The sequence below is a fragment of the Balaenoptera ricei genome, chromosome 4 (genome assembly GCF_028023285.1).
Source record: "Balaenoptera ricei isolate mBalRic1 chromosome 4, mBalRic1.hap2, whole genome shotgun sequence".
NCBI classification, from domain to species: Eukaryota; Metazoa; Chordata; class Mammalia; order Artiodactyla; family Balaenopteridae; genus Balaenoptera; species Balaenoptera ricei.
Genome location: NC_082642.1, coordinates 16,939,762 through 16,957,148, shown reverse-complemented (window position 1 = coordinate 16,957,148; position 17,387 = coordinate 16,939,762). Strand labels below are relative to the sequence as shown.

The 17,387-nt window shown below is 44.0% G+C and overlaps 1 protein-coding gene across 2 annotated transcripts in view; it reads left to right on the top strand.

Annotated features, from left to right (window-relative positions):
* Positions 1 to 17,387, top strand: part of CLSTN2 (calsyntenin 2) — a 650,264-nt gene that overhangs the window by 611,490 nt on the left and 21,387 nt on the right. For both annotated transcript variants that reach the window (XM_059921899.1, XM_059921900.1), the window contains one exon: positions 996 to 1,158. In XM_059921899.1, coding sequence (XP_059777882.1) covers positions 996 to 1,158 — 163 coding nt within the window. The remainder of the gene's footprint in view (positions 1 to 995; positions 1,159 to 17,387) is intronic.

Below are 17,387 nucleotides of genomic sequence, written 5' to 3'. Positions count from 1 at the left end.
GCTTCCTATCTCTTTTCCCAAGACGTGCCATATTGGTTTCTATTTTGGATCATGCTGTGGGAGTTGAGTATCTTGAGGTCAGGAATTGTGACTTTATCCTGGTCCCCAATGTCTCTGCCCACCCATTAAGGTTAGGTTTTCATTCCCAGGCCTAAGACCAGAAATCATAGGTGCAAAAGGTGTGAGGGGACATGAGTGCAAGAGTGCTGTGCACTGAGTCCAGCCAGGAGGACCCACTTGTTGTTCTTCTCTAGCTCCCCAGGGACTCTAAGGAAGGATAAAACTGAGTCCTCTCGGGAAGACTGTCTGTCTCAGAATTTGTTTTGCTTGGGGTGAAGGGAGGGTGAGACTACAACAACTTCTCAGACAAGCCTTAATATAGAGACAAAGGAATTGGGGGGGGGGTTCCTATTCTTCTGAAACTCATTCTTCTTCCTCTTCCCATGGTCATTGCTTTCTCCTTGATCCTTTCTAACTCCTCATTTTTTCCTCTTCTATTTTCTTCTTTCTCTTTCCCTTCCTCTGCCCCTTCTCTATCTTCTTCTTCATTTCTACTTCCAATCTAGCATCTTTCTTTTTATAGCTCCATCCATCCCAGAGCTTAGAAAAACAATTTCAATTTTACTCTTTCTCTATTGAAGAAGTAAGAAAAATTTCATACAGAGCAAATTTAAGTAGACACCTCCACCTGTCCACCAAGAACTTGCCAGCCTAGAGAGCTGGTAATTATGTGACCAAGATAATCTCCCCATAGCCAAATATTCACCTGATGATTAGCTTCTCAGGTGTTCCTCTACTCCATAGTTTGCCCCATCACATTTGATTTGAGTTTCTATAACCTCAGTGCATATCAACCATTATGTTCATTGAGTTCTTCGCAATAAACATTGTTAATCTAAAGGCCTCTTCTCCCTCTTTCATAATTAGAATAACAGTCTGTTTGATGTTTCACTGCATATTCAATTTTAAGTGTTGCTTCTCTTTCTTTCCACTAGATTTGTGACAAAGAATGGCATTACTATGTCATCAATGTGGAGTTTCCTGTGGTTACCTTATACATGGATGGAGCAACGTATGAACCATATCTGGTGACCAACGATTGGCCCATTCATCCATCTCACATAGCCATGCAACTTACGGTCGGCGCTTGTTGGCAAGGTAACCCTAAGTCCAGACCTTCTTCCTGGCCCATCTGTGTACAGTCCATGAAAGGTACTGACAGAGAAAAGGGCAAAGCAAGTGGTATGAGAATCAGCCAGGAAAATTTTCTATCCCTTACTAATAAAACAGGACTTATAAAAATAAGGATGAATCCAGGCACTAAGCTTGTATAATAATAAAGCACTTGGCTTGAGACCAGATTTTGATTTTAGGTCAACATGAGCAATTTTAGGTTGCCTCTGAGTTGCTAATGCCTTTTATTGTTCTGGAACCTTATCCGGTTTCAAACTGGGGCTGTGTAGGAAGAAGGCTCAATGTGTAATATTATAACAAAATTGCCAGTTGGCTCTGTTGATTGCTACACAGGTCAGGAGCCAAGGATCTCTCTTTATTCCCAACCAAACTGTCCAAGACCCCAACCCTCTATTCCGGGAACTCACAAATATGTGGGACAGAGAGGGTGGGTGGATTGTCCATAGGTTCAAGGCCATGAGAGGCCACTCTCAAGTTCTGCTAAGCTCTGAGCCCCTTCCCTGCTCCCCAGGGATGGAGGCTCCTTGTTGCCTTCTCGCTTGAAGGTCTCTGCTCCCTCCTCATTTCCTCTGCTGCTGCCTCTCCTCCAGTCCCTGCACCCAGGCTAATCTCCTCTTTGGAAGCAGGAAAACCAGCACTCTGAGCATGCAGGTAGCCTTTCTATTCCCCACTCAGATTTGTTGGCATCTTTGTTTTTGCTCCCTTAGCAGCTGGGGTGTTTTGAAGTACCAATGGGAGAGCAGAGGGGAAGTAAAATGCTCCCCAAATAAGCAGATTAGCACTTTGAGATGACTCGAACTCGTGTTGATGGATTCTTTGAAAGTTATTAAGATCTGTGACCTTGATCATTTGCCATGGGGGCTTAGGGGAAACGTGGGTTATGGTATAAGAGTAAGCCTTCAGAGGGCTGGCTCCCTCTAGGGGAGACATAGGCCCTTCTGCATTGGGACTAAGAGTGAGTTCTGGGCAGCCCTACGCAAGAGAAGATGAAAAGAAAGGCAAATGGTGCAGCCCTGGGAGCACTAGAGACACAAAATCTGGGAAGGAAACAAAGCAGGAATGAGGCAACAGAAGAGAGTATATTTTTTTTAATTGGAGTATAGTTGATTTACAATGTTGGGTTAGTTTCAGGTGTACAGCAAAGTGATTCAGATATATATATATATATATATATATATATATATATACATATATATATACACACACACACAAACACATATGTATATATATATTCTTTTTCAGATTCTTTTCCCTTATAGGTTATTACAAACTACTGAGTATAGTTTCCTGTGCTATACAGTAGGTCCTTGTTGTTTATCTATTTTACATATAGTAGTGTGTATATGTTAATCTCAACCTCCTAATTTATCCCTCTCCCCACTTTCCCCTTTGGTAACCATAAGTCTGTTTTCTATGTCTGTGAGTATATTTCTGTTTTGTATATAAGTTCATTTGTATCTTTTCTTTTTAGATTCCACGTATAAATGAATCATATAATATTTGTCTTTCTGTCTGGCTTACTTCACTTAGTGTGATAATCTCTAGGTCCATCCATGTTGCTGCAAATGGCATTATTTCATTCTTTTTTATGCCTGAGTGAGAGAGTGTGTTTTTGAGCAGAAATCACCTACTTGAAGTCTGACGTACATCACATGATAGTAGAAAGCTTCTCAAACATTTCAGTAGAACATGATAGGAGCTTCCTCAGTATTGCAGAATTCCCCAGGATAACAGGAAAGGAAGACTGTGTCATCTGGCAAGAGTCCATGAAACTAATTAGTATAGCAAGGCACTGATTCAGAGGTTGCACAGGAATCATTAGTCACTGAACACAGCTGTGCTAGAGCGATGGCCCTCTTGTGTGGCTCAGTGCCCCAGCTGGGCACCACCAGTCAGCCCGTGGATATTTTGGAACATAGCTTAGATGCTGCCCATAAGATAAGGGGGCCCCAGTCATGTCCTCACCATGAACCTTACCACTACTCTTCCCTAGAGGCCCTCAGGGACCACATCTGGATCCCTGTCACCCCAGCCTGCAATGGAAACCTGCCCCCAACTCTAACAAGGACAGTTGAAACCACTTTTTCCCAGTTACATGCCAACTGGGTAGACCAGCCCCACCAAAATAAAGTGATTTTATAAAGAATTAAGATGATCTCTTTGGATCAGTTAGAATAGGCTAAGTTGTGCTGCAGTGACAATCAAGTCCCAGTTCTCAGTTACTTAAAATAATTCTCACTTCATATTCACTGCAGAAAAATGGGGGTTCCTCTCTGCTTTTCCCAAGCAGACAGAGAAGCCACACTGCTGCACGCTGAGAAAGAAGAAAAAGAAAGCATGATGGATGGTGCACAAGCCCTTAAAACTTCTGCCTACAAGTGACACCAATCATTTTTACTCACACTTTATTGGCCAAAGCAAGTCATATGGCCACACCTAACTCCAACAAAGCCTGGAAGTGAAATCTACAATATATCTGGAAGAAAAACTGGAAATATTGTATGAACAACACTGATGAACACTATGGTCTGTCCACTTAGTCAGCGATATTCGTTTGACTGCCCTTCCCACATTAAAAACACAACCACCCTTCTCTAAATGAGACAACCTCTAAGTCCCACCTGTTACTGGCTCCAAGCTCAATGTCCAGGTTCTCTGAGTGATTCCTGATGATCTTTTCATTGGGTTGAGATGCATAGGAGGCTCTATATCTGGCCCAGATGTGGCTCCACTCGATCTGGAGACCTACACACTAACAACAAGAAGTATTTGCTACCACCACAGCCATCACCCCCTCCATATGCACACACGCACACAAACACACACACACACACACACTATACAACAGTGGAATGAAGCAGAATAACCAAAAAACATTTCCACTAAGTAAGAGGAATAGTTAGAGAAACACAGCAGTCTTTGGTCCACAGCAATTCTGAAATTCCTCTGGGCAGATGCTGTAAGGGCCCCGGCCCTAGGGTGAGATATGTTCTTTGTGATCCTTGACTCCATTCTCTGGGAGTTGATTCCTTCCTCCATATCCACCTAGGCCACATCTGAAGACGACATTGTCACTCCATAAATAGAAGCTCTAGTATTATACCTGATGACAATTTATTTAAAATCTATACCACAAAAATTCTTTTCAAACCAAAGTATACGTTCATTTTAAAAGAATGTGTGAGAGGGACTTCCCTGGTGGCAAATTAGTTAAGAATGTACCCGCCAAAACAGGGGACACGGGTTCGAGCCCTAGTCCAGGAAGATCCCACATGCCGCGGAGCAACTAAGCCTGTGCACCACAACTACTGAGCCTGCGCTCTAGAGCCCGTGTGCCACAACTACTGAAGCCCACGTGCCTAGACCCTGTGCTCCACAACAAGAGAAGTCACCGCAATGAGAAGCCTGCACACCACAACGAAGAGTAGCCCTCACTCGCCGCAACTAGAGAAAGCCTGCACGCAGCAATGAAGACCCAATGCAGCCAAAATAAATAAATAAATAAATAAATATTTTAAAAAATGTTTTAAAAGAATGTGGGAGAAAGAACGGTTACTAGGGTGTTTGAGTATTTCTGTCCTCTTCCCAGATAGATGCTAGGACCACTCTTCCTTGGAGTAAAGTGTGGCCATGTGACTTGCTTTGGCCAATTAAATGTGAGTGGAAGTGCCTTATGTCATTTCCTGGAGGAAACTTTAAGAGCCACTGTTGCAAGGAGGCCCTTTATGTACATGGATGTTTACAGTCCTGTGAGAAAGCACTAGTAAGTCCCCACTTGTGGATAAAGAAACTGAGGGTCTGAGAGGTGAGGTAGCTTACCCAAGGTCACCCCATCAGATTTGCCCAACCTCAACTCTTCAAAGCCTGTTCTCCTTCCACTGTGGCTTGCTGCCACTGTTGCTGATTGGTCATCTTGTTGATGTGATTATGTGTTTGGGAAAATGCAGGAACTGATGTGTATTGATACAAATGCTATAAACCCTTTACCTTCTGAGCTATCTGACAACTCCGGAATCAAAACGCCACAGAAACTCTGTATTCTCTTTGCTAATCTCTTGCTGTGTACTCCTTCAACTGACCCTCTACAGAACAAGAAAAAAGAGTTTAGGCTTAGGAGTCATAAAAAAATTTGAGTTTGAGTCAAATTCCAGCCCTGCCACTTACTAGCTGTGTGGACCCAGCAGAATCCCTAACTTCCTTGAACTCCTACTTTCTCATCTATTTTTTTTTTTAATCTAGAGTAATACCTACTCCTTATTACAAGGATTAGGTGATGGGTCCATGGAGTGTGCTTGGCATGTTTCAGTTGAATGAATGTGTAAATTTGAAAACATCTGCTGGTCGCCTCCTCCACCTCCTTCTCTGCTCCTTGCACCTAAACCCAATATGGCAGATTGTCTGCAAGACCTTGGTACACTCTGGCCTCTGTGATTCCATCTTCCCTGTGGCCCCCTGCATGCACTGACCTTCTCCCCTTCCCCAGGACTAATGCTCACACACACACCCTGCCCTCCCAGGTCCATCTATAGGTGAGAAAAAAGGTCACTGAGGCTGGAGAAGAGTCAGTCAGAAGACAAGTGCTGGAAGATGGGGTTGATGGTATAGGAGAGAACCTGACCATCCAGGCTTCTGGGCATGGAGAAGATTTGAGTATCTTCCCTGAGGGGAATGATAATCTATTGGTGAATTTTCAGCATAAGAGAAAAATCCTTTAAAGTCTTTAAAATTGGGCTTTATTGGATGAAAAAGAGTTTGCTAGGAAGATAAAGATGGCAACAGCATATAGCATGGCAGAGAAGCTTGACGTCAGCATGCCCAGGGTGCCCTATCACTGGAACGTGCATGGACCGGAATGAGTTGAGAGGAGGCTGAGATAAGGAGTTGAGGCCAGACCATAGGACGCCATCTTGCCTTGTTAGGAACTTGGATTCTCATGAATATTTACATGCTCCCTGGAGCCATGTTTTTGTCTTGGAAGGAGACATCAAAAGGTCTTTCAATAGGACATGGCACTGTGAAATTGATGGCCTATAATGCAGCCTTTATCTCGGCATGTTTCTAAACCTTCCGAAGTCCACTTATATACACGCTATAAGCCCGCTGTGTGAACGAACCCCTTTGGGTCTGTAATCGTGGGGAGTTTTTCAAGTACTTTTGAGGTTGGCAAGGGAACTGGTTCCCATTTGTGAAATTTCCAGTCGGGGTTTAACAATGAGGATAGAAAATAATGTGCTAGCAGCTGCTTGCTCCCGGGAACTGGCTCCAGCACTGAGGCTGGGCGGTGTCCTGCAGCCCCAATTAGCCTACTGTGCCCTGTTCGTGAACTGGAAAGCCAAAGTAATTGGTGGAACTTTATTTTCATTGGTATTTTTTCCAGTAATTAAAAAAAAAAAATTGAGACTTCATTTACACTTAAGAAATGTTGCCAATACGGCCTAGAGCAGGCAGCCTATTTTAATTCTTGAGAAGGGCTTTTGAAGTCAGGATGGACCTCGCCTTTCAAGAAAGTCCTCCTTCCTCTGTGTGGCCGCTGCATGCCACCTGACCATCACCTCTGTGCTCCGTGTCAGTGTTCTGGGGATGGAATCAGACCCTCTCTCCTGGCCAAGATCAGTCTGTACTGACTCAGAAACGGCTGCCTTTGGACAAATACCAGGTCCCTGTCACTCTCTGGGTCACGCCATTGGAGAAGATCGTTTAAAAGACTAATTAATTTGTCCTTTTCCTTGGAGTCCCTACTCATCCATTTTTAACAGCAAAAACTCAAGTTCTATCCATATATGGTAAAAACTGTATAATCACATCTGCTTTGTGCCTGGACCTCTACACTGGGCCCAACCAACCAGGGCCTGTAACTCAGCTGTCATGGGGGTGAATAGGGAAGGCTGCTGATGTGCCAGACCACGGCCTTAGGGAGTCCCCGGGGTTTCAGAGAGATGTCTCAGCAGGTGACACCCCAGGGCACCTCTCCCCCAACACGACAACCAGAGCAACTCTGTTTTATCCATTTTGTATGATATCAGGGCAAGAGTTCTGTTAATGAAATGGCTGAACATGTTTAAAGAAATATAGTTCTAGACATGCACCCCAGTAAGCACCACCCTGCCCTCTGCCTGAGCCTCATCTGCTCTTGGGGGAGCTCATCACAGACTTCTCTGCTTGTGGCTCTGTCCCCAGAGACCACCTCATCCCTTCCTCTGCTGGGGCCTCTCCTCCAGTGCTCTGGACCTTGACCTTCCTAGAGTGTCTAGCTTTGCCCGTTCCTGACGGTGGCAACCCTCTGGTCTTGGATGAGGAGGGCTTTCTACCCTAGCTCCTGGTCTGGCTGAGTCCTACCCCCTACTTAACAAATAAAGCAGTGGAAGATAAAGAAGGGGATGGTTCTAAAAATTAGAACCTGTTAAGGGACTGATACAGAACTCCCATTGTGGCTTTGGGGAGGAGCCAAGGCAAAGAACAGGAATGGCCAAAAAAGGAATAAAAAGGCAGAAATAACCCTGAGGGTTGCAATAATCAATAGCATCTGTTCCTCAGACAAAGAGGAATTAGAGCCACATGTGGACCTGAGATCTGCTGTACATTTTCAGGTCTTTTTTTTTTTTTTTTTTTTTTTTTTTGCCAGACACTAAAAGTAGCTCAGAGACTTGGAATACATGCCGTCACTTAATAAGCTTGGTCTAATTTAATACAAATTCTCTTAATGAAGTCTGTGTTGAAATTATTCTGCATCCCTGGGGGTCTCTGCTGCTGGGAGAAAGAGGCACGTGCTAGCATAGTCCGCTTTACATCCAAGTGGCATTTCCTGAGGGGTTCATGAAGCTCGGTCCCACAGGTTCCTCAAGGAGGCCAAGGTCCAGTTTGGAAAACTGCATAAACCATCCCCACAGCACCACATTGAAGAGTCACAATGCACATTTGCTTATTCAAAGCTCTCAAAAGCCCGCCAAGAAACCAATCAGTTTGACATTACTTAACCTATGTTTCTCAATCGTATTCCACTACGGAACTCACTCTTTGTGGAATAGTGTTCTTGGAGCACTGTTTGGGAAACATCTCATTGGAGTTATTAATGCAGATCTCCACCCGCTACTAGGGCATGAGTTTGCAGAAAGTAAGGACTATTTGCTCTCACAGATTCTCCTCCCCTTCTCTTTCCTCCTACTTCATGTCCTGGAGAAGGTCAATAATTAATGTTTATTGAATTATACCCCATTTTTGAGTTTGTTTTGACAAAGGCATATGGTTCATGGTCTGACACACAGGGATGACTAACAGGGTGTCTCTTTGCATTGTCTGTATTAAAAAACCAAGAAAAGATGATTCTAGGACCTGGAGTTCATTTGACATGAGGGTATATTGGTTTAAAGACAACACAGATGAAATCAGCTTTAAACTTCAGGCATTCATGTGTGGAAACATAGTATAACTGAGTTACAATTTTAAGATTGAATCTTATTCTGAAAGTTATATTAATTAGAAAATTTGACAAGGGTCTTAGAGTAAAAACAGTGTCATTTTAACTTCTCTGAGAGGCACACCAGAGTGGGGAGAAAAAAACAAGAGAAGGCCACTGAAGAAAGAGACAGAAAACTCACGTGACATCATCTCATTTCAGAGTCCCTTGGTTCTTGCTGTCACCAGAACTAGCGGCCAATTTTGAGTTCCTGCACTGTGCTCAGCTCTGGGTTGTCTTCTGTTTAACAACCCTATGGTGTGGCTGTGATTATTACCCCCATTTTGTGAAGAAACTAAGACTCAGAGAACATAAGGACCTTGGGAAAGGTCACCTAGAGCTTGGATTTGCACCCAGGTCTGTGCCACCCAGAGCCCTCACCCTTAATTATGCTGCTACACCACCTCTGCTTCTAGGGACATGTAAAGTCAGATGGTGTTTCACAGCCAAGTAAGGAAGACCAGAGGATTCTGGAATCTGGGGTCAAACCATTTACCCAAACTCCTTGGGCATTTTTCCCACAGATCAGACAAAATCAAGCTGCGGCTAAAGATAACCACTGGCCCATCGGGCATTATGATTTAATGGGAGGGTTGAGTTTGGAATCAGAAGAGAATTCCAGACCCTCACTACTGCTGCTCATCTGCTCTGAGTCTTTGAGGACTGTGTCTTGCCTCCGTGGTCCTGGAGAGTGGAGGGGCCATCCTGGGTGATATATGAGGGCCCTTCTAACTCCATCAACTTAGGTCCCTAACCCCAGAGTAATGACTTTTGTGGTCATCCCATAAGTCATATGTTTCACTCACTTAGAACATGCCATGTAAATGTTTGCTGGAAAGGCTGGAGGGAGGGAGACATAAAAATCAAAGGATCGAGAAAGCCTGCTGAGAATGTGTCATGGCCAGCCCTGATGGCAGAGTGTCCCTGTCCACAAGTCCCTGCAAATACAGTTCAACCCCCGGGGTTGCGTGGACAGTTTTAAAAGCCGCAGCTTATGGGGGTCTATTACACACTTCACTTAGTCTTTGCGTTCCGTGTGTGTCTCCAGCACTGAAATGAGGAAATGAGAGAAAGCAAGATTTCAGATGGTCTCACCATTTGCATTGCTCAAAATTGATATGCAACCATCCATGAAATTGTGTTCATTGAGGAGTGTCCCCATCAACAAACCATGCACAGAGCAGCCTCCAACTCAAGCAAGAGGGTACGTGGCCCCCACTACTTTCCATGGGTTTCTCAGACTAAATAGCTGTGGGAATAACAGCAGGGAAAGAAAAAAAAAAAAAGACCAGCAGCATCCACATACACTTTGCAAGGGGAAGAGATTTAGTACATTCACACGACACAGATCTTTTACTCAGAGGAAGGTGAACATGACTGATTCTAAAGCTACGTAGAGACTTAGTACGTTCACACGACACAGATCTTTTACTCAGAGGAAGGTGAACATGACTGATTCTAAAGCTACGTGAACAGTTGATGGGCTCACCTCTCAGTGGAAAGAAAGCTGAGGGGGAATTCATTCCCAATGCAAACTCTGACTCAGAATAACACAGGCGACGTTAAATCACACTTGCTAAATACTATTATTTTTCAGGACAACTGTGTTTCCCAGCAAACTTGACACAAATCATTGGGACTTGCTGCTGAAATCATTCAGTGTCTACAGAACCCAGTGTAATTGGACATTATCCCCCAGCCTTGTGTCAGTCCCAACCTGTCCCCATCTTTCTGAAGCACCCCAATTATGACATCCTCCAAGAAATGTTGCTTGAACCCTCCCAGCCATATGTATTTTATGGCGTGCAGGTCAAAGGCTTGGGAGCAAGCAAGACCTGAGTTTGAATCAGAATTTCACTAACTTCTGCCCGTAGGGCATTAGGCCAGTTACCTAGCTTTGAAAACATCATCTGTAAAAGGAGTTGTACGTTTAGCAGGTAAGAATCTGGATTCACACACAAAAAAGTAGTTTTTCCACATCCGTCTTAGTTGCATTTCAAGCCCCTCTTCTATCTGAGTGGAGGAGATTTAACCTTGACAAATTTGGAATTCTCCCATTTCCTTAGGGTGCCAGCTGATTTCAGGGGGTTGTATTATATAAGGCGCTAGGGTGTCAAGGGGCCTCCAGTCATCTTTCCATGCAGGTATCCACTGAAATAGTGCCCATCTCTTTGGTCCTCAGTCATTAATGGTCCTTTAGGGCCATCAGTGCTCTCTGTATTCCCTTGCCTTACTTAGGGGCACAGAAATACCTCTGCTGCTTCTCATGCTCTCTGTGAAACCATCCATGGTCCATCTGTCCAGATGTGCCAGGCTGGCATTCCCTCCCAATATCACACACCCCTTCCAGGGCTCAGCCCAGGTGGTGGGCCTCAGGTGCCCTCACTCTGCATCTCTTTCATCTTATCCCCCCACCCCTTCCCTGCCACCCGCCACTCTGGGGTATCATTTCCTAGACTGGGGGAAGGCAGATTTTCTTCCTCTATTTTTCCCCAGATGTTGAAGATACCCACATCTTCCCCACCCTCCTAAAGGTTTAGGATTCTACAAATGAAAATGAGGAAGAGATTCAGCTTCAAGCCCCATCTGCTCTTCTCCCGTCACAACCCTCCCTGCAGCAATCACAAGGCAGAGGTGCGTTTAAGTGGAGGGTAAGATGGGAGAAATCAGAAGAAGAGAGGCATATTCTTATTCACTTGATGAATATTTCTTCATAATGGCCCAGAAGGCCAGGTTTGATTTTGGAATTCTTTTATTAAAAATTGTGGCTTCAGAAAAAAATAAAGAAGAAGAGAGGCTATGATCTCAAAAGTACTATCCTGCCACTTAAGCATTAAATAAAGTAGTATATGAAAGAATTTGCCATGTTTTAGGGACCTAATACTAAACCATGTATGTTATTTTATTTCCCCTCTGATCTGTTGGACACATTGTCTAAATCACGTGTTTGGAAATTAATCAGGCACTGCCTTAGAACATCTGCTGTACTGGAAATTTACTCATATTTTTATTTTACTTTTCCAGTGTCTATTCTCCCAACTAAATGTGAGCTCCTAGGGAACACAATTCCATCTTATAATCAACTGAATCAAACAGAAGGCTAGGCAAACAGAAAACACTTTAAAAATGTGTGCAGATCTAACCTCAGGAATCCAAAATTGTGTTTGCAAATATTTAGAGAAGGTTCTTTGTATTAGAAATCAGGCTATTTTCTTTTCTTAAAATAATTCACAAGCATGTGTATGTCTAAATGTTAGCAGGGGAGCCATGTGGCGTGTGCAGACACCCTAGATATGAAATAGAAAGCGATTTTTCAATGTATCCATTATTTTTTTAAAATCCTACATCACAACCACCTCTGAGTGCAAATATATTTCCAATTTCTGCTGGCATCCTATTGCAAAATGCTAATAGAATTGCTTTCCTGGAGCTGCATCACTAATAAACAGAGTGCATCACAGATCTGGGATTCTTGAGTCAAAAATAGGAAATATGGATATTTGCTGAACGAAAATACTGTGTAGGAAGATGTCTTGGCATCCAGGAGAGTCACAGAGTGTGGTCTTTAAGGATGGAGCTGCTGAGTGAGCAGTTGAGGTGCCCTGGATGGCAGACCACAGCGGATCTCTCCCAGCCGCATTCTAGACTGGGCTGCCCAGTACCACTAGGATGCCCAGCTGGTCCTGAGCACAGATGGATGAACTCACTCTCTAGAGCCCGCATTTCACCAATTCCTGTTCATGTGCCCTTGGCTACTTTCTTCTGTAAGCCCAAGTTTCCTCTGTAACTATAGAATAAGTACCTACCGGAGGAATCAGGCTCCCTAACTTCAGATTATAATACAAAGCTACAGTAATCAAGATAGCATGGTACTGGCACAAAAACAGAAATATAGATCAATGGAACAGGATAGAAAGCCCAGAGATAAACCCACGCACATATGGTCACCTTATCTTTGACAAAGGAGGCAAGGATATACAATGGAGAAAAGACAGCCTCTTCAATAAGTAGTGCTGGGAAAACTGGACAGCTACATGTAAAAGAATGAAATTAGAACACTTCCTAACACCATACACAAAAATAAACTCAAAATGGATTAAAGACCTAAATGGAAAGCCAGATACAATAAAACTCTTAGAGGAAAACATAGGCAGAACAATCTATGACATGAATCACAGCAAGATACTTTTTGACCCACCTCCTAGACAAATGGGAATTAAAACAAAAATAAACAAATGGGACCTAATAAAACTTAAAAGCTTTTTGCACAGCAAAGGAAACCATAAACAAGACGAAAAGACAACCCTCAGAATGGGAGAAAATATTTGCAAATGAAGCAACTGACAAAGGATTAATCTCCAAAATATACAAGCAGCTCATGCAGCTCAATATGAAAAAAAACAAACAACCCAATCTAAAAATGGGCGGAAGACCTAAATAGACACTTCTCCAAAGAAGATATACAGATTGCCAACAAACACATGAAAGGATGCTCAACATCACTAATCATTAGAGAAATGCAAATAAAAACCATAATGATGTATCACCTCACACTGGTCAGAATGGCCATCATCAAAAAGTCTACAAACAATCAATGCTAGAGAGGGTGTGGAGAAAAGGGAACCCTCTTGCACCGTTGGTGGGAATGTAAATTGATACAGCCACTATAGAGGACAGTATGGAGGTTCCTTAAAAAACTAAAATTAGAATTACCATATGACCCAGCATTCCCACTACTGGGCATATACCCTGAGAAAACCATAATTCAGAAAGAGTCATGTACCACAATGTTCACTGCAGCTCTACTTACAATAGCCAGAACATGGAAGCAACCTAAGTGTCCATTGACAGATGAATGGATACAGAAAATGTGGTACATATATACAATGGAATATTACTCAGCCATAAAAAGAAATGAAATTGAGTTATTTGTAGTGAGGTGGATGGACCTAGAGACTGTCATACAGAGTGAAGTAAGTCAGAAAGAGAAAAACAAATACTGTATGCTAACACATGTATATGGAATCTAAAAAACAAACCAAAAAAATGGTCATGAAGAACCTAGGGGCAAGACGGGAATAAAGATGCAGACCTACTAAAGAATGGGCTTGAGGATACGGGGAGGGGGAAGGATAAGCTGGGACAAAATGAGAGAGTGACATGGACATATATACGCTACCAAATGTAAAATAGATAGCTAGTGGGAAGCAGCCGCATAGCACAGGGAGATCAGCTCGGTGCTCTGTGTCCACCTAGAGGGGTGGGATAGGGAGGGTGGGAGGGAGGCTCAAGAGGGAGGGGATATGGGGATACATGTATACATAGAGCTGATTCACTTTGTTATACAGCAGAAACTAACACAACATTGTAAAGCAATTATACTTCAATAAAGATGTAAAATAATAAATAAATAAATAAATAAAAAGAATAAGTACCTACCTCCCAAGAGTTTGATGAAGATTCAACAGCATTGGGCACATAGTTCATGCCAGTAATTGAGAGTTGTTGTTGGATCTGCTGCTCCAAGTGGGGGACAAGGCGGGGAACGGATGACCACCTGGATGCCTTGGAGAGTGGCAGCTCTACCACTCAGACCCAGGCTCACAGCCTTCTTCCTGCAGGTCAACAGAAGTGTCCCTTTACTAGGGCAGGGACATGCTAATGGCTGTGAGGAGCGCCCTATCCATGAGGGCTTTGAGGGCCTAAATCCAAAGACCCCACATTGGCTCCCTCATACCCAAAGCCATGGCCACCTCAGGTCATCCCTCAAAGCCAAATCTGTGGACTGATCACTTCAATAGAGGCTTCTCCTTTCATTTCCAATGTGAAGATGCTCTGGGTGTCAAGTAACAATGGTCTGAGTTAAAGCAGCTTAAGCTGTAAAGATGGATGATTGGCTGCCACAGCTGAGGACACCCCGTGGTAAAGCAGTGAGGAGGTCTGCTCAGGGTTCGCTCAACCTGGTCTACTCTCCTGGCTCCGCCCCCTCCAGGAATTGCCTTGGTTGTCCCTGGTCTGCTTGCAGGGTGGCTGCAGCCGCTCTCAGCCTTCTATCTTCACATAATGATCTCCAGGGAAAGAGAGCAAGAGTAGCTTCCAGAAACTTTCTAGAGAGAAGATGGAAGCTCTTTTCCCAGAGGCTGCCAGTCAATTTCTCTGCTCATCTCACTGGCTTAAATTTGGTCTTATGATTATCCCTAGAGCAACTCCTATGGCTTTTTGGATGCCAGATGCTGATTGGCTTCACCTTGGTACGAGGGGTCCCAAGTACATGCCTCATTCAGTCCCTGGAGCAATGGAGACGGAATAACCTGATTACCTTTGACTAAACAGAGTCCATCCCTGGAACTCAAGTAAACCCCCCAAACCTCAGGGCTGCCATTGCAAGAGGACAGGAGTGAGATGGATGCTGGAGAGACACCACAGGTCTACTACTCTGCTGGACCATCTTCTTCAATTCAGCAAACAATTATGAAGTATCTGCTGTGTGCCAGGCAGGGTGCAAGATGCTTGATGACACAGGGACAGGGGCCCATGTTATTGAGAGGGATAAATGAGCCAACTTGTGCAAAGTGCCTGAGGCAGCCCTCAGGCCCTAATACCTGTTCAGTATTGTCCTCATTACAATGAATCCTGCATGAGTATTCCCTGCCATCCAGGAGACAGACTTAAACAATAAATTCTAGCAGCGTATGGAGAGGGGCAAGAGTAAGCCTGTGGATGGCATAAAGGAGAGAGCTGACTCAAGTAGTATGCAGAAGCCTGGCCTCAAGAAGTGTATAGCCCAATGGTCCTTAACCTTGACTTCATGTTTGATTCACCCGAAAGAGATAGACAGAGGAATGGATAGAGAAGATGTGGTATATATACAGAGTGGAATATTACTCAGCCATCAAAAAGAATGAAATAATGAATGCCATTTTGCAGGAACATGAGTGGACCTAGAGATGATCATACTAAGTGAAGTAAGTCAGACAGAGAAAGACAAATATTATAAAATCACTTATGTGTGGAATCTAAAAAAAAAAATAGATACAAATGAACTTATTTACAAAACAGAAAGAGATTCACAGACATAGAAAACAAGCTTATGGTTACCAAAGGGGAAAGAGCAGGGTTGAGGGATAAATAGAAAGTTGGGATTAACATATGCATACTACTATATAGAAAATAGATAACCGACAAGGACCTACTGTATAGCACAGGGAACTATACTATATTCACTATTTTGTAATAACTTATAGGGGAAAAGAACCTGTGCCATATAACTGAAACTAACACAACGTTGTAAATCAACTATACTTCAATTTTTAAAAAAACTCCCCACACCAGTTAGGTCACAATCTCTGGGGGTGGGACCCCCTCACCAGGGTCAGTTTATCTTTTTAAATATCCCCAGGTGATTAAAATGTGTAGCCGAAGTCAAGAACCACCCCTTACAGGCTATTGAAGACATAAAGCACACATACATTAACTAACAACGCTGAGCTGTGAGGGTGCATTAAAATGAACTATTGTGTTCCAGGCTCAGAGCAGGGAGAGGGCAAGGTAGGCAGGGCGCTTAAGGGGCCTTGAAGAACCAGTGGGATCTGCCTGATCTGAGCAGTCTGGAGGTGGTATCTCAGTGTGAGAGGCACGGGTGTGAGCAAATATATGTGTGCAAACCTAGAGGGTGTATCAGTCTGGACCCAGTCAGGAGAGAGAAACCACACAGTAATTTCAACAAGGAAATATAAAAAATTATTAACTATAACAGCGTATTAGAATAATGAAGGATTAGCTGCTAAGTAGAGAGAACTCTGAAGACTATAGGAATGCAGTTATCAGGACACCCACCCTCCCTAGGGCTGAGAAACAGCACCCTGTGGAGAGCCCTCTGCCACCCAGGCAGAGGTCCAGACTTTGCTGACACAGCGTGGTTCACTGCAGGGCAGAGAAATCGCTGTGGTGTTACTCTGGCAGAACCTTCCAGGAACCTGACCTCCAGATGCTGGGGAAAGCTGTTCACAGGTTTCTCATGGAGCACACGGATGGGGGCCACTGCTGAGACAGCGCAGGAGAACCAGGAGGCAAAACCCAGCAGTGTCCCCTACAAGCAAGTGGAGGCCCAGAGAGGCAATAGAAGCTCCTCAGGGAATTAGCAAAGCTGGGTTTCCACCCAGATCCATCTTTCCTGTACATGCAGCTACCTCTGAACAAACAGAAGTGCAAGATCAAGACTAAGATCATTGACATAAGCTGCGCAGGGATGGAAGGGGTCTGTGCTCAGTGAAGTCAGTGAGGAGGGCCTCGTGGAGGAGGTGAGGCTTCCAATGGACCTTGGTGGGGCTTTTATTTTAAGGAAACGAGGGAGAAAAATGTCAAGAGGTGGCTTCCAGGCTGCCTTTGGAACACAAGCCGCGTTGAACAATTTCACACGCAGAAGAGCCAACCTGGGCTCAGACAGGACTCAGCACAACCAGTAGAGGGAACAGTAAAAAACTCTTAGGTGACGAGAAGAAGGTCAGAGGTAGAACAGAATCAAGGAAGCCCTTATATGCCAGAGAACCTGGATCTGAGCAGATGTGAAATCAACTCACTGTGAGAGAGTCAGAACCCAGGGACCTGGGGCTTCTAGGACCCCTCAATCGCATGCCAGCCTCTCTGTGGAATGAATACAGGAGAGCAAATGCCAGCTCTGCAGTCACACACACCACTAGAGTACCAGCTCCAGCATTTAGCTGTGTGTCCTGGGGCAAGT